Source organism: Zonotrichia leucophrys, unplaced genomic scaffold (assembly GCF_028769735.1).
Source record: "Zonotrichia leucophrys gambelii isolate GWCS_2022_RI unplaced genomic scaffold, RI_Zleu_2.0 Scaffold_626_29408, whole genome shotgun sequence".
Lineage (NCBI taxonomy): Eukaryota > Metazoa > Chordata > Aves > Passeriformes > Passerellidae > Zonotrichia > Zonotrichia leucophrys.
In genome coordinates, this window is record NW_026992831.1 from 1 (window position 1) to 18028 (window position 18028).

Below are 18028 nucleotides of genomic sequence, written 5' to 3' on the forward strand. Positions count from 1 at the left end.
CCAATCAAGGGTTGGGCTCTTCCAGTTGGCCAACGCGACCACAGATGGGTTGGGAATCTTCCAGTTGGTCAATCCAACCATGGATGGGTTTGGGCTCTTCCAGTTGGCCAACGCAACCCAATGAGGGGTTGGGAATCTTCCAGTTGGCCAACGCAACCAAGAGTGGGTTTGGATGTTCTGGTTGGTCAATCCAACCTAGAATGGGTTGGGAATCTTCCAGTTGGCCAACACAACCAAGACCTTGGTTGGTCAACCCAATCAAGGGTTGGGCTCTTCCAGTTGGCCAACGCAACCCAAACTCCCCAAAATCCCCAAAAATCCAAAAATCCCTGAACCCCTCCAAGACCCCAAATTACCCCCAAAAACCCCAAATTTCTCCAAGATCTCAAATTCCCCGAAATCCCCAAATCCTCCCAAGATGCTCAAAATCCCCCAAAACCCCAAATATCCCAAAATCCCCCCAAAATCCTCAAACTCCCCAAAATCTCCAAAATGCCCCAAAAATCACCAAGACACCTCCAAGACCCCAAATCCCCAAAAATGCCCCCAAAAACCCCAAATCCCCCCAAAACTCCCAGGACCCCAAGTCCCCCCAAACCCCTCCAAGACCTCAAAGCTCCCCAAAACCCCAAAACCCCCCAAAAACCCAAAAACCCCCAAAACCCCCAAAATCCCCAAAACCCCCAAAACCCCCCAAAACCCCAAATTCCCTCCAAGACCCCAAAACTCCCCAAAATCCCCAAACCCCCAAAAATCTCCAAAACGCCCAAACCCCCCAAATCCCCAAAAATCCCCAAAATCCCCAAATCCCCCCAAAACCCCAAATTCCCCCAAAACCCCCAAACCCCCCAAGACCCCAAAATCCCAAAAATTCCCCCAAAACCCCAAATTCCCCCAAAATCCCCAAAACACCCAAAACCCCCAAATCCCCCAAAAACCCCCAAAACCCCTCCAAGACCCCAAAATCCCCAAATCTCCCCAAAACTTCAAGGACCCCAAATCCCCCCCAAATCCCTCCAAGACCCCAAATTCCCCCAAAACCCCTCCAAGACCCCAAATCCCCCAAAATCCCCAAAACCCCCAAAACCCCCAAATTCCCCTAAAACCCCTCCAAATCCCGAAATCCCCCAAAACCCCAAAACCCCAAATCCCCCCAAAACCCCCCAAGACCCCAAACCCCCCAAAATCCCCCAAGACTCCAAATCCCCCCAAATCCCCCCAAACCCCCCAAAACCCCCAAATCCCCAAAACCCCTCCAAGACCCCAGAATCCTCCAAAATGCCCAAACCTCCCAAATCCCCCGAATACCCCAAGACTCCAAACCCCCAAAATCCCCAAAACCCCCCCAAGACCCCAAATCCCCCCAACCCCCCAAGACCCCAAAATCCCAAAAATTCCCCCAAGACCCTAAAACCTCCCAAAAACCCCAAAAAACCCCAAAATTCCTCATTTTTCCCCCCTACAGACACCGCCCCGCCCTCACCCAACGCCACCGAAGATCCTCCACCCAACGCTGCGCCAAAACCCGAAACGCCCAAAACTCCACCACCAACACCACCAACACCCCAAAACCCCAAAACTCCCCCAAAACCCCAAAAACCCCAAAACCGCCGCGGAAACTTCCGGAAGCTCCACGTTCGCTGCTGCCGAGATTGCGGCAAACCCTCGAAACGCCGATGCCGCGAATGCGGGAAGAGTTTCCGGTTGATTCCGACGGCGCGAAAACGCCAAAATCCCTACGGGGATTGCGGCAAATCCTTCTTGGCCAAACACCAAAAGGTTGATGGTGAGGAGAAACCGTACAAATGCGGCGATTGCGGCAAAAGATTCAGTTGGAATTCGCACCTGGAGCGGCACCGGCGGATTCACACCGGCGAAAAACCGTACGAGTGCCGGGAATGCGGGAAAAGCTTCTCGTGGAGTTCGCATTTAGATCGGCATCGCCGAATTCACGTTGTGGTAGAATCAAAATGTGATGAGTGCGGCAAAAAATCGCCGAAAAAAAGTCAAAAAATTGTGAAAAATCAGAGGGAATCGGCGGAGAAATCGCGGAAATTTGGGGAATTTGGTGGTGCCGGCAAAGCCTACGCGTGCCGGGAATGTGGGAAAAGTTTTGCGTGGAGTTCTCACCTGGATCGGCACCGGCGCATCCACATGGGAGAGAAACCGTTCCGGTGCTCCGAGTGCGGCAAAGGATTCGCGCAAAGCTCCCACCTGGAGCGGCACCGGAAAATCCACCGGGAGCCGTGCCGGGAATGCGGCAAAGAGAGGAAAAAAAAGGGGAAAAATTTGGGGGGGAAACTGAGGCAGAGCGGGGGTTTGGGGGGGGAGAAGTGTGAGGAGTGCGGGAAAAAATTTGGGGAAAATTTGGGTGAAAATTCGGGTGAAAATTTGGGTGGAAATTCGAATTTTTTGGGGGAAAATTCGGGTGAAAATTCGAATTTTTTGCGGGAAAATTCGGGTGAAAATTCGGATTTTTTGGGTGAAAATTCGGATTTTTTGGGGAATTTAAAGGATCAAAGCACCCAAACCGGTGACAAACCCTTCGAGTGCCCGGAATGCGGCAAAACCTTCGCCCAAAACTCGGCGCTGGCCAAACACCGGCGATCACACGACGGCCAAAAACCGCACGAATGCCGCGAATGCGGCAAAACCTTCGGCGTCCGCTCCAACCTGGTCAAACACCAACGCACCCACCTGGGCGAGAAACCCTACAAGTGCCAGGATTGCTCCAAAGGATTCATCCAAAAATCCGACCTCACCAAGCACCGGCGCATGCACACCGGCGAGAAACCGTACGAGTGCCGGGAATGCGGGAAACGTTTCAGCGTTTCGTCGAATTTGATCAAACACCAACGGATTCATCTCGGAGAAAAACCCTTCCAGTGCCCCGAGTGCGGCAAGAGCTTCATCCAGCGCTCCGAGCTCACCATCCACCGGCGCGTCCACACCGGCGAGAAACCCTACGGGTGCGGCGAGTGCGGGAAGCGCTTCAGCCGCAGCTCGCACCTCAACCGGCACCGCCGCACCCACGGCAAGGCCGGCGCGGCCGCCGCCTCTTCATCGTCATCATCGTCATCGTCATCGTCATCCTCGTCCTTCTCGTCTTTCTCGCCTTCGTTGTCGTCTTCATCTTCATCTTCCTCGGCCTTCCCGGCGTTCCCGGGCTCCTCGGCGCCGTTGGAGCTGCCCTGGGCGTTGGCGTTGCCGGGCCGGGCGTTCCCGGGGTTCCCGGTGGGGAATTAGTTAATGAATTAGTTAATTAAAGGGGAGTGGTTAATTAAAAGTGGGGAGGGGGGAGATGGATGGGTGGTGGGGTCCCAGTGCCCAACTGGGCTTGGCCAACCCAACACCCAACCATGGCTTGGTCCCATTGAATTCCCATTCTAATTAACGATCTCTAATTAATTAGAGGTGATTCAATCCATTAATTAAGTGGGAAATTCCCATCATTCCATGGTTCCCATCATTCCCAGTGCTCCCAGTGCCCAACTGGGATCAAGGATCCATCCCTGGCTTTGGCCCCAACTCATTCCCATTCTAATTAACAATCTCTAATTAATTAGAGGTGATTTCATTCATTAATTAAGTGGGGACACGAGGAACTCCCATCATTCCATGGTTTCTCATCTTCCTCCTCCTCCTCCTCTTCCTCGGCCTTCCCGGCGTTCCCGGGCTCCTCGGCGCCGTTGGAGCTGCCCTGGGCGTTGGCGTTGCCGGGCCGGGCGTTCCCGGGGTTCCCGGTGGGGAATTAGTTAATTAAAGGGAGGTGGTTAATTAGGGGGGTTGGGGAATTAAAAGTGGGGAGGGGGGAGATGGATGGGGGGTGGTGGGGTCCCAGTGCCCAACTGGGCTTGGCCAATGCAAGAGCCAAGGTTGGGTTTGGTCCCATTGAATTCCCCTTCTAATTAATGATCTCTAATTAATTAGGGACAATTTAATTCATTAATTAAGTGGGGACATGAGGAATTCCCATCATTCCATGGTTCCCATCATTCCCAGTGCTCCCAGTGCCCAACTGGGCTTGGCCAACCCAACACCCAACCATGGCTTGGTCCCAACTCATTCCCATTCTAATTAACGATCTCTAATTGATTAGAGGTGATTTAATCCATTAATTAAGTGGGAGATGAGGAATTCCCATCATTCCATGGTTCTGGTGGGTTCCCATCATTCCCAGTGCTCCCAGTGCCCAACTGGGCTTGGCCAACCCAACGCCCAACCATGGCTTGGTCCCATTGAATTCCCATTCTAATTAATTAGAGGTGATTTCAATCATTAATTAAGTGGGAAATGAGGAATTCCCATCATTCCATGGTTCTGGAGGGTTCCCATCATTCCCAGTGCTCCCAGTGCCCAACTGGGATTGGCCAATGAGAACCAACCTTGGCTTGGTCCCATTGATTTCCCGTTCTAATTAACGATCTCTAATTAATTAGGGGTGATTTCATCCATCATTAATTAAGTGGGAAATGAAGAATTCCCATCATTCCATGGTTCCCATCATTCCCAGTGCTCCCAGTGCCCAACTGGGCTTGGCCAATGAGAACCAACCTTGGCTTGGTCCCATTGAATTCCCCTTCTAATTAATTAGAGGTGATTTCATTCATTAATTAAGTGGGAAATGAAGAATTCCCATCATTCCATGGTTCTGGTGGGTTCCCATCATTCCCAGTGCTCCCAGTGCCCAACTGGGATCAAGGATCCATCCCTGGCTTTGGCCCCAACTTGTTCCGTGGCTAATTAATGATATCTAATTAGTTAGAGGTGATTTCATTCATTAATTAAGTGGGAAATGAGGAATTCCCATCATTCCATGGTTCCCATCATTCCCAGTGCTCCCAGTGCCCAACTGGGCTTGGCCAACCCAACACCCAAGGTTGGGTTTGGTCCCAACTCATTCCCATTCTAATTTGGTACCCAATTAACGATCTCTAATTAATTAGAGGTGATTTAATCCAATGATTACTTGGGAAGTGAAGAATTCCCATCATTCCATGGTTCTGGTGGGTTCCCATCATTCCCAGTGCTCCCAGTGCCCAACTGGGCTTGGCCAACCCAACACCCAACCTTGGCTTGGTCCCAGTTAATTCCCATTCTAATTTGGTGCCCAATTAATGATCTCTAATTAATTAGAGGTGATTTCAATCATTAATTAAGTGGGAAATGAGGAATTCCCATCATTCCATGGTTCCCATCATTCCCAGTGCTCCCAGTGCCCAACTGGGATCAAGGATCCATCCCTGGCTTTGGTCCCAACTCATTCCCATTCTAATTAACGATCTCTAATTAATTAGGGGTGATTTCATCCATTAATTAAGTGGGAAATGAGGAATTCCCATCATTCCATGGTTCTGGTGGGTTCCCATCATTCCCAGTGCTCCCAGTGCCCAACTGGGCTTGGCCAATGAGAGAACCAACCTTGGCTTGGTCCCATTGAATTCCCATTCTAATTAGCAATCTCTAATTAATTAGAGGTGATTTCATTCATTAATTAAGTGGGAAATGAGGAATTCCCATCATTCCATGGTTCTGGTGGGTTCCCATCATTCCCAGTGCTCCCAGTGCCCAACTGGGCTTGGCCAACCCAAGACTCCACCTTGACTCGATCCCATTGAATTCTCATACCCAATTAACCATCTCCAATTAATTAGGGGTGATTTCATTCATTAATTAAGTGGGAAATGAGGAATTCCCATCATTCCATGGTTCTGGTGGGTTCCCATCATTCCCAGTGCTCCCAGTGCCCAACTGGGCTTGGCCAATGGAAGAGCCAAGGTTGGGTTTGGTCCCAACTCATTCCCATTCTAATTAACGATCTCTGATTAATTAGAGGTGATTAAATCCATTAATTAAGTGGGAAATGAAGAATTCCCATCATTCCATGGTTCTGGAGGGTTCCCATCATTCCCAGTGCTCCCAGTGCCCAACTGGGATTGGTCAAGCCAAGAATCGACGTTGGAAAAATGGGGAATTGGGGAAATTATGGAAATTTATGGAAATTTATGCAAATTTATGGAAATTTGTGGGAAAATGAGGGGGAAATAAAGGGGAAAATGTTGGAAAAAATAATGGGGGAAAATGTTGGAAAATAATGGAGAAAATAAAGGAAATTTTGTGGAAAAATGATGGAAAAGAAAGGAAAAATTGATGGAAAAAATGTTGGAAAATAATGGAAAAAAATAAAGGAAAATTTATGGAAAAATAATGGAAAATAATGGAAAAAATAAAGGAAAATAAAGGAAAATTTATGGAAAATTTTTGTGGTAAATAATGGAAAAAATAAAGGAAAATAAAGGAAAATTTATGGAAAATTTATGTGGAAAATAATGGAAAAATTTGGGAAAAATTGGGATAATAATGGGGAAATGTGGGAAAAATAAAGGAAATTTGGGAAAATGTGAAAAATGTTGGAAAATAATGAGAAAATAAAGGAAAATTTATGGAAAAATATTGGAAAATAATGGAAAAAATAAAGGAAAATAAAGGAAAATTTATGGAAAATTTATGTGGAAAATAATGGAAAAATTTGGGAAAAATTGGGATAATAATGGGGAAATGTGGGGAAAATAAAGGAAAATAAAGGAAATTTGGGAAAATGTGGATAAATGTTGGAAAATAATGGAAAAATAAAGGAAAATTTATGGAAAATATTGGAAAATAATGGAAAAAATAAAGGAAAATAAGGAAAAATTTATTGAAAAATTTGGGAAAAATTGGGATAATAATGGGGAAATGTGGGAAAAATAAAGGAAATTTGGGAAAATGTGAAAAATGTTGGAAAATAATGGAAAAAATAAAGGAAAATTTATGGAAAAATGTTGGAAAATAATGGAAAAAATAAAGGAAAATAAAGGAAAATTTATGGAAAATTTATGTGGAAAATAATGGAAAAATTTGGGAAAAATTGGGATAATAATGGGGAAATGTGGGGAAAATAAAGGAAAATAAAGGAAATTTGGGAAAATGTGAAAAATGTTGGAAAATAATGAGAAAATAAAGGAAAATTTATGGAAAAATATTGGAAAATAATTGAAAAAATAAAGAAAAATAAAGGAAAATTTATGGAAAAATGATGGGAAAAAATGGGATAATAATGGGGAAATGTGGGGAAAATAAAGGAAATTTGGGAAAATGTGAAAAATGTTGGAAATTAATGGAAAAAATAAAGGAAAATTTATGGAAAAATACTGGAAAATAATGGAAAAAATAAAGGAAAATAAAGGAAAATTTATGTGGAAAATTTATGTGGAAAATAATGGAAAAAAATAAAGAAAAATAAAGGAAAATTTATGGAAAATTTATGTGGAAAATAATGTAAAAATTTGGGAAAAATTGGGAAAATAATGGGGAAATGTGGGGAAAATAAAGGAAAATAAAGGAAATTTGGGAAAATGTGAAAAATGATGGAAAATAATGGAAAAAATAAAGAAAAATAAAGAAAAATTTATGGAAAAATAATGGAAAATAACGGAAAAAATAAAGGAAAAAAGGAAAATTTATGGAAAAATAATGGAAAATAATGGAAAAATTTGGGAAAAAAAGGGTAATAATGGGGAAATGTGGAATAATAAAGGAAAATAAAGGAAATTTGGAAAATAATGGAAAAAATAAAGAAAAATTTATGGAAAAATAATGGAAAATAACGGAAAAATATGGGAAAAATTGGGAAAATAATGGAAAATTTGGAAAATGTGGAATAAATATATAAAAATAATGGAAAATGTGGGAAAAATAATGGAAAAAATAAAGGAAAATTTGGAAAATATTGGAGAAAATAAAGGGGGAAAATGTGGAATAAATATGGGAGAAATATTTGGAAAAAATGTGGAAAAAGAATGGAAAAAATAAAGAAAATGTGGAAAAATAATGGGAAATTGTGGAATAAATATGGAAAAATAAAGGGAAATGTGGGAAAATAATGGGGAAATGTGGGGAAAATAATGGAATTTTTGGGTGGAAATTCCGATTTTTTGGGTGTTTTTTCCTATTTTTTGAGGGAGAATTTTCCCCTTTTTTTGGGTGATTTTTCCTGATTTTTGGGAGATTTTTCCCGAATTTTTTGTGATTTTTTTTCCTGATTTTTTTGGGTGATTTTTCCTGATTTTTGTGTCATTTTTTTCCTGATTTTTTTGGTTATTTTTCCCTTTTTTTGGATTTCTTTCCCTAATTTTTGGGAGAGAATTTTCCCGAATTTTTTGTGATTTTTTTCCTGAATTTTTCTTGTTAGTTTTCCCTTTTTTGGGTGATTTTCCCTGATTTTTTGTGATTTTTTTTCCTGGATTTTTTTTGGTGATTTTTCCCTTTTTTGGGTGATTTTTCCTGATTTTTTGGATGATTTTTCCCGAATTTTTGGTGATTTTTTTTCCCTGATTTAATTGTGATTTTTCCTTTTTTTGGGTGATTTTTTTCTAATTTTTGGGGGAGAATTTTCCCCCTTTTTTGGGAGATTTTTCCTGATTTTTTGTGATTTTTTTCCTGGATTTTTTTGGTGATTTTTCCCTTTTTTTGGGTGATTTTTCCTGATTTTTTGGATGATTTTTCCCGAATTTTTTGTGATTTTTTTTCCCTGATTTTCTTGTGATTTTTCCCTTTTTTTGGGTGATTTTTCCTGATTTTTTGTGATTTTTTTTTCCTGATTTTCTTGTTAATTTTCCCCTTTTTTTGGATTTATTTCCCTAATTTTTGGGGGAGAATTTTCCCCTTTTTTTGGGTGATTTTCCCTGATTTTTTTGCCCTGATTTTCTTGGTTTTTTTCCGTTTTTTCAGTGTTTTTTTCCTATTTTTTGGGGGAGAATTTTCCCTTTTTTTGGGTGATTTTTCCTGATTTTTTTGTGATTTTTTTTCCTGATTTTTTTGGTTATTTTTCCCTTTTTTGGGTGATTTTTCCTGATTTTTTTTCCTGATTTTTTTGGTTAATTTTCCCTTTTTTTGGATTTATTTCCCTAATTTTTGGGAGAGAATTTTCCCCCTTTTTTGGGGTGATTTTCCCTGATTTTTTGTGATTTTTTTCCTGATTTTTTTGTGATTTTTTCCCTGATTTTTCTTGTGATTTTCCCCAATTTTTTGGGTGATTTTCCCTCTTTTTATGGCAATTTCCCTTTTTTTTTTAGGGAATTTTCCCCATTTTTTGAAAATTTTCCCAGGAAAAAAAAAAATTTAGGATTGATCTGAAAAAACTGGAATAAAACTCATCCCAAAAATGGAGAAAATCCCCAAAAATAAATGACAAAAAACCTAAAAATTCCCAAAAAAAGGGGAAAATAATCCCAAAAAAAGGGGAAAATAATCCCAAAAAAAAGGGGAAAATTCCCAAAAAATTTCATGGATGAGAAGACAAAAAAAAAACTCGGAAAAGAAGAAATTACAACAAGAAGGAATTTTATTGATATCAACATTTTTTTTTTCCAGGTTTTTTTTTCCCTCCCAAAATTCCCAAAATTCCTGAATTTTCCTGGAATTTTTGGAGGATTTTTTGGGATTTTTTTTGGGAATTTTTTTTTGGAATTTTTTGGGATTTTTGGGATGGAAATTCCCAGGGCTGCCTCAAACTTGGGGTTCTCATCACAGCCCCCCCTAAAAATTCCAAAATTCCCCAAAAATTCCCAAAAATTCCCAAAATTCCCAAAAATTCCCAACCCCCCTTTAGTGCAATTGAGCTCCCGGCGCCGTTTTGGGTGGGAAAAGGGGAAATTTCCCAAAAAAAAAAAAAATTTGGGAATTCTGAGGGGAAATTGGGATTTTGGGGGTGGGAATCTCAAAATCCCAAAATTTTGGGGTTTAGTCCAAAAAAATCCAAAATTTTGGGGGATTTATTTCCAATTTTTTTGGGGATTTATTCCCCCAAAAAATCCAAATTTTTATGGATTTAGTCCCCAAAATTCCTGGGATTTAAATCCCAAAAAATTCCAAGGGTTTATTCCCAAAAAATCCCAAATTTCAGAGTTAATTCCCTAAAAAAAATCCCGAATTTTGGAGGTTTAGTCCGAAAAAACCCCAAATTTTATAAGGATTCCTTCCCAAAAAATCCCTAATTTTTTGGGGAGGGGATTTCTCACAACTTCCGAATTTTTTAGGATTTTTTTCCCGTCAGAATTCCCAAATTTTCCCGAATTTTTCCCAAATTTTTCCCAATTTTTCCCCAAATATTTCCCAAATTTCCCCCAAATTTTCCCCAATTTTTTCCTGAATTTCCCCAAATTTTCCCCTTCAGAATTCCCAAATTTTTCCAGATTTTTCCCAAATTTTTCCCAATTTTTCCCCAATTTTTTTCCCAATTTTCCCCCAAATTTTTTCCCAATTTTTTCCCAATTTTCCCCAAATTTCTCCCCTATTTTCCCCAATTTTCCCCCAAATTTTCCCCGAATATTTCCCCCAATTTTTCCCAAATTTCTCCCTTCAGAATTCCCAAATTTTCCCCAATTTTTCCCCAATTTTCCCCAATTTTTTCCCAAATTTTTCCCTTCAGAATTCCCAAATTTTTCCCAATTTTTTCCAATTTTTCCCCAAATTTTCCCCAAATTTTTCCCAATTTTTTCCCAAATTTTTCCCAAATTTTCCCCAATTTTTTCCCAAATTTTTCCCTTCAGAATTCCCAAATTTCCCCCAATTTTTCCCAAATTTTTCCCAAATTTTTCCCTTCAGAATTCCCAAATTTTCCCAAATTTTTCCCTTCAGAATTCCCAAATTTTCCCAAAATTTTTCCCAAATTTTTCCCAAATTTTCCCCATTATTTTTTCCCTTCAGAATTCCCAATTTTCCCTCAATTTTCCCCTCCAAATTTCCCAATTTTCCCCCAATTTTTTCCCAATTTTTTCCCAATTTTTCCCAAATTTTTCCCAAATTTTCCCCAATTTCCCCCAAATTTTCCCCAAATTTTTCCCAATTTTTTCCCTTCAGAATTCCCGAATTTTTCCCAATTTCCCCCTCACAAGCTGACGCTCCGGTGGTGCCGGAAGCTTTTCCGGCCACTCCCGGGCAGTTCCTCGCTGTGCAGGCTCAGCGCGTCCGCCATTCCCGAAATTCCCGGAATTTTCCCTAAATTTTTCCCAAATTTTCCCCAAATTTTTCCCTTCAGAATTCCCAATTTCTTCCCCAATTTTTTTCCAATTTTTTCCTTATTTTTTCCCGAATTTTCCCAATTTTTCTCGAATTTTTCCCAATTTTCCCCAATTTTTTCCCAAATTTTCCACAATTTTTACCGATTTTTCCCCAAATTTTTCCCTTCAGAATTCCCAAATTTCCCCCACATTTTTCCCAATTTTTCCCAAATTTTTCCCTTCAGAATTCCCAAATTTTCCCCAAATTTCCCCCAATTTTTTCCCAAATTTTCCCCAATTTTTTCCCAAATTTTCCCCAAATTTTTCCCAATTTTTTCCCTTCAGAATTCCCAAATTTTTCTCCAAATTTTCCCCAATTTTTCCCCAAATTTTCCCCAATTTTTTCCCGAATTTTCCCCAAATTTTCCCCAAATTTTTCCCGAATTTTCCCCAATTTTTCCTAAATTTTCCCAAATTTATCCCTTCAGAATTCCCCAATTTTTCCCAAATTTTTCCCCAATTTTTCTCAATTTTTTCCCCAAATTTTTCCCGAATTTTCCCCAAATTTTCCCCAAATTTCCCCCAATTTTTTCCCAATTTTCCCCAAATTTCCCCCAATTTTTTCCCCAATTTTTTCCCTTCAGAATTCCCAAATTTTTCCCTTCAGAATTCCCAAATTTTTCCCAATTTTCCCTCACAAGCTGACGCTCCGGTGGTGCCGGAAGCTTTTCCGGCCGCTCCCGGGCAGTTCCTCGCTGTGCAGGCTCAGCGCATCCGCCATTCCCGAAATTCCCGGAATTTTCCCCAAATTTTCCCCAAATTTTTCCCTTCAGAATTCCCAAATTTTTCCCAATTTTTCCCCAAATTTTCCCCAATTTTTCCCCAAATTTTTCCCTTCAGAATTCCCAATTTGCCCCAAATTTTCCCAAATTTCCCCCAAATTTTCCCCAAATTTTTCCCTTCAGAATTCCCAAATTTCCCCCAAATTTCCCCCAAATTTTCCTCAAATTTTTCCCAATTTTTTCCCAATTTTCCCCAAATTTTTCCCAATTTTCCCCCAAATTTTTCCCAAATTTTCCCCAATTTTTTCCCTTCAGAATTCCCAATTTTCCCCAAATTTTCCCTTCAGAATTCCCAAATTTTTCCCATTTTTTTCCCAAATTTTCCCCAAATTTTTCCCAATTTTTCCCAAATTTTCCCCAATTTTTCCCCCAATGTTTCCCAATTTCCCCCAATTTTTTCCCAATTTTTCCCCAATTTTTCCCTTCACAATTCCCAATTTTTCCCCGATTTTTTCCCAATTTTCCCCGAATTTTCCCCAAATTTTTCCCAATTTTTTCCCTTCAGAATTCCCAAATTTTTCCCAATTTTCCCCAATTATTTCCGAAATTTTTCCCTTCAAAATTCCCCAAATTTTCCCCAAAATTTTCCCAATTTTCCCCACACTTTTCTCCCAATTTTTTCCCCAATTTTTCCCAAATTTTTCCCTTCAGAATTCCCAAATTTCCCCCAAATTTCCCCAAATTTCCCCAAATTTTTCCCAATTTTCCCCAAATTTTACCCAATTTTTTCCCAAATTTTCCCCAAATTTTTCCCAAATTTTCCCCAAATTTTCCCGAATTTTCCCCTCCAGAATTCCCAATTTTCCCCCATCACAAGCTGACGCTCCGGTGGTGCCGGAAGCTTTTCCGGCCGCTCCCGGGCAGTTCCTCGCTGTGCAGGCTCAGCGCATCCGCCATTCCCGAAATTCCCGGAATTCCGGCCAAATGTTCCACGGAATCGAATTTCTGCAGGTCCGAGGCGATCGTCTGCAGGCTCAGCAGCGACAGCGACGATTCCATGGGAATTCCCGGAATTCCCGACGCCATCCGAGGGATTTCCGCCGGAATTCCGGGAATTCGGAAGGTTCCCGGTGGGATTGGGGCGAAAATTCCGGGATTTTCTACGGAATTTTGGGGATTTTCCGTGGAATTTTCAGGATTTTCTCTCAGAATTTGGGACGTTTCCAATGGGATTGAGGCAAAAATTCCGGGATTTTCTCCAGGAATTCCAGAATTTTCTCTTGGAATTCTGAATGTTCCCGGTGGGATTGGGGTGAAAATTCCGGGATTTTCTGTGGAATTTTGGGGGTTTTCTGTGGAATTTTCTGGATTTTCTCTTGGAATTCGGAAGGTTCCCGATGGGATTGGGGTGAAAATTCCGGGATTTTCTATGGAATTTTGGGGATTTTCTCCAGGAATTCCAAAATTTTCTCTTGGAATTTGGAATGTTCCCGGTGGGATTGAGGTGAAAATTCCGGGGTTTTCTATGGAATTTTGGGGATTTTCTGTGGAATTTTCAGGATTTTCTCTTGGAATTCCAGAGATTTCTGACAAAATTCCGGGAATTCCGAACGTTCCCGATGGGACTGAGGTGAAATTTCTGGGATTTTCTCTTGGAATTCCGGGATTTTCGGGGTCTTCTCTTGGAATTCCGAGATTTTCTCCCGGAATTTCGGGGTTTTCTCTGGGAATTCTGCCCAATCCAGCCGGGAATTCTCGGGAATTTTCACTTGGAATTCTGGGAATTTCTCCAGGAATTCTGGGAATTTCGGGGTTTTGTCTTGGAATTCCAGAAATTTCTCCACTAATTTCTCCAGAAATTTCTCCTGGAATTCTGTGGTTTTCTCTTGGAATTCCATGGATTTCTCCAGGAATTCTGGGAATTTCAGGAGTTTCTCTTGGAATTATGGGAATTTCTCCAGGAATTCCCTGATTTTCCCTCAGAATTCCGAGATTTTCCCTTGGAATTTCTCCGTGAATTTCTCCAGGAATTCTGAGATTTTCCCTCGGAATTTCTCCGGGAATTTTGGGATTTTCTCTTGGAATTCCGGGAATTTCTCCGGGAATTCCGTGAATTTCTCTTGGAATTTCTCTGGGAATTTCTCCAGGAATTCCCTGATTTTCCCTCAGAATTCCCTGATTTTCCCTCAGAATTTCTCCAGGAATTCTGTGATTTTCTCTTGGAATTTCTCTGGGAATTTCTCCAGGAATTCTGGGAATTTCAGGAGTTTCTCTTGGAATTTCTCCGGGAATTTTGGGATTTTCCCTCAGAATTTCTCCAGGAATTTCGCGTTTTTCTCCCGGAATTTTTGCATTTCCTCCCAGAATTCCACCGTTTTCTCCCGGAATTCCACGGTTTTCTCTGGGAATTTCAGGGTTTTCTCTTGGAATTCCGGGAATTTCTCCAGGAATTCTGTGATTTTCTCTGGGAATTCCGTGGATTTCCCTCGGAATTTCTCCGGGAATTTTGGGATTTTCTCTTGGAATTTCTCCCGGAATTCCGCCGTTTCTCCCGGAATTCCGAGTTTCTCTCTGGGAATTCCGTGGATTTCGGGGTTCCCGGCTCCGCCCTCGGCCCCCAGGGGATTTTCCCGGATATTTTTCTTTTTCCGGAGGATTCTCTGGAAGCGCCGGGCGTGGATTTCCTCGCTGATCTGCTCCAAATTCCGCAGCGCCACCGAATAGCGGAGCTTGGCCTGGCCCACGGCCGCCTCCAGCGCCGTCACCCGGGATTTGTGCTCCTGGAAAAAGAGGGAATCCGAGGGAATTCCCGGAATTCCCAAAAAATCCGGCGAAAATCGGTGAAAATTTGACGAAAATAGGTGAAAATTTGATGAAAATCGGTGAAAATTTGACGAAAATACGGCAAAAATTGGGGAAAATCCATTTGAAAATGGTCCCAGTGCTCCCAGTTCGTCCCAGTTTGATCCCAGTATATCCCAGTTCATCCCAGTTCCTCCCAGTCCATCCCAGTATATCCCAGTCCCTCCAGTGCCAAACCAGTCCATCCCAGTCCCTCCCAGTCCCTCCCAGTCCATCCCAGTCCCTCCCAGTCCATCCCAGTCTCTCCCAGTCCATCCCAGTCCATCCCAGTTCATCCCAGTTTGATCCCAGTCCATCCCAGTTCATTCCAGTTCCATCTTTACCTCCAACATCTCAAATTCTTCACTCCCAGTCCATCCCAGTTCATCCCAGTCCCTCCCAGTCCATCCCAGTAACCTCCCAGTCCCTCCCAGTCCATCCCAGTCCATCCCAGTCCATCCCAGTCCATCCCAGTTCCATCTTTACCTCCAATGTCTTCTCAAATCCTTCACTCCCAGTGCTCCCAGTCCATCCCAGTATCCCCAGTATGGAGCCAAACTGGGACTCCCAGTCCATCCCAGTGCTCCCAGTGCCCCTCCCAGTATATCCCAGTCCATCCCAGTTCCCTCCCAGTCCATCCCAGTTTGATCCCAGTCCATCCCAATTCCCTCCCAGTCCCTCCCAGTTCATCCCAGTTCGTCCCAATCCCTCCCAGTCCATCCCAGTTCATCCCAGTCCCCTCCAGTTTGATCCCAGTCCCTCCCAGTCCATCCCAGTCCCTCCCAGTCCATCCCAGTTCCATCTTTACCTCCAATATCCCTCAAATCCTTCACTCCCAGTGCTCCCAGTATCCCCAGTATGGAGCCAAACTGGGACTCCCAGTCCCTCCCAGTGACCCAAACTGGTCCCAGCGCCCCTCCCAGTATATCCCAGTATATCCCAGTACCTCGAGGCGCAGGTTGAACTGTGCCTTGAGCTCGAAGTAGGGCCGGCTGCGGGCGATGTCGCGCCTCCCAGTGCTCCCAGTATCCAATCCCAGTATATCCCAGTATATCCCAGTGACCCAAACTGGTCCCAGTGCCTCTCCCAGTATATCCCAGTACCTCCAGCCTGAGGTTGAACTGTGCTTTGAGCTCGAATAGGGCCGGCTGCGGGCGATGTCGCGCCTCCCAGTGCTCCCAGTATCCAATCCCAGTGCTCCCAGTGCCCCAAACTGGTCCCAGTGACCCTCCCAGTATATCCCAGTATATCCCAGTATATCCCAGTACCTCGAGGCGCAGGTTGAACTGTGCTTTGAGCTCGAAGTAGGGCCGGCTGCGGGCGATGTCGCGCCTCCCAGTGCTCCCAGTATCCAATCCCAGTCCATCCCACTGCTCCCAGTGCCTCTCCCAGTCCATCCCAGTATATCCCAGTATATCCCAGTACCTCCAGCCTGAGGTTGAACTGGGCCTTGAGCTCGAAGTAGGGCCGGCTGCGGGCGATGTCGCGCCTCCCAGTGCTCCCAGTATCCCCCAATATCCACTCCCAGTATATCCCAGTGTATCCCAGTGCCCTCCCAGTATACCCCAGTATATCCCAGTGCCCCGAGGCGCAGGTTAAACTGTGCTTTGAGCTCGAAGTAGGCCGGCTGCGGCGATGTCGCGCCTCCCAGTGCTCCCAGTATCCCCAGTATGGAGCCAAACTGGGACTCCCAGTCCATCCCAGTGACCCAAACTGGTCCCAGTGCCCTCCCAGTATATCCCAGTATATCCCAGTACCTCCAGCCTGAGGTTGAACTGTGCTTTCAGCTCGAAGTAGGGCCGGCTGCGGGCGATGTCGCGCCTCCCAGTGCTCCCAGTATCCAATCCCAGTGCTCCCAGTATACCCCAATATCCACTCCCAGTATATCCCAGTATATCCCAGTACCTCCAGGCGCAGGTTGAACTGGGCTTTGAGCTCGAAGTAGGGCCGGCTGCGGGCGATGTCGCGCCTCCCAGTGATCCCAGTATCCCCAGTATGGAGCCAAACTGGGACTCCCAGTCCATCCCAGTATATCCCAGTCCATCCCAGTATATCCCAGTATATCCCAGTACCTCCAGCCTGAGGTTGAACTGTGCTTTGAGCTCGAAGTAGGGCCGGCTGCGGGCGATGTCGCGCCTCCCAGTGCTCCCAGTATCCCCCAGTATCCACTCCCAGTATATCCCAGTGACCCAAACTGGTCCCAGTGCCCCTCCCAGTATATCCCAGTATATCCCAGTACCTCGAGGCGCAGGTTGAACTGGGCTTTGAGCTCGAAGTAGGGCCGGCTGCGGGCGATGTCGCGCCTCCCAGTGCTCCCAGTATCCACTCCCAGTCCATCCCAGTATATCCCAGTATATCCCAGTACCTCGAGGCGCAGGTTAAACTGGGCTTTCAGCTCGAAGTAGGGCCGGCTGCGGGCGATGTCGCGCCTCCCAGTGCTCCCAGTATCCAATCCCAGTATATCCCAGTATATCCCAGTGACCCTCCCAGTATATCCCAGTATATCCCAGTACCTCGAGGCGCAGGTTGAACTGGGCCTTGAGCTCGAAGTAGGGCCGGCTGCGGGCGATGTCGCGCCTCCCAGTGCTCCCAGTATCCAATCCCAGTATATCCCAGTGCCCCTCCCAGTCCCTCCCAGTATATCCCAGTATATCCCAGTACCTCGAGGCGCAGGTTGAACTGGGCCTTGAGCTCGAAGTAGGGCCGGCTGCGGGCGATGTCGCGCCTCCCAGTGCTCCCAGTATCCACTCCCAGTATATCCCAGTGCCCCAAACTGGTCCCAGTGCCCCTCCCAGTATATCCCAGTATATCCCAGTACCTCCAGGCGCAGGTTGAACTGGGCTTTGAGCTCGAAGTAGGGCCGGCTGCGGGCGATGTCGCGCCTCCCAGTGCTCCCAGTATCCCCAGTATATCCCAGTATATCCCAGTATATCCCAGTGCTCCCAGTACCTCCAGCCTGAGGTTGAACTGTGCTTTGAGCTCGAAGTAGGGCCGGCTGCGGGCGATGTCGCGCCTCCCAGTGCTCCCAGTGACCCTCCCAGTCCATCCCAGTATATCCCAGTATATCCCAGTGCTCCCAGTACCTCCAGCCTGAGGTTAAACTGGGCTTTGAGCTCAAAGTAGGGCCGGCTGCGGGCGATGTCGCGCCTCCCAGTGCTCCCAGTATCCACTCCCAGTATATCCCAGTCCCTCCCAGTCCCCCCCAGTATATCCCAGTATATCCCAGTACATCCCAGTATCCCCAGCCTGAGGTTGAACTGTGCTTTCAGCTCGAAGTAGGGCCGGCTGCGGGCGATGTCGCGCCTCCCAGTGCTCCCAGTATGCCCAGTATCCACTCCCAGTCCATCCCAGTGACCCAAACTGGTC

The 18028-nt window shown here is 44.5% G+C and overlaps 1 protein-coding gene across 1 annotated transcript; it reads left to right on the forward strand.

The window, feature by feature from the left end:
• Positions 1-1404: 1404 nt before the first annotated feature.
• LOC135441884 (zinc finger protein 345-like) lies at positions 1405-3279 on the forward strand (the record flags this gene model as incomplete). The annotated part of the gene is made up of 1 exon (XM_064701441.1): positions 1405-3279. A coding segment is annotated over one exon (1842 nt), but the record flags the coding sequence as incomplete, so codon positions are not given.
• Positions 3280-18028: the final 14749 nt, after the last annotated feature.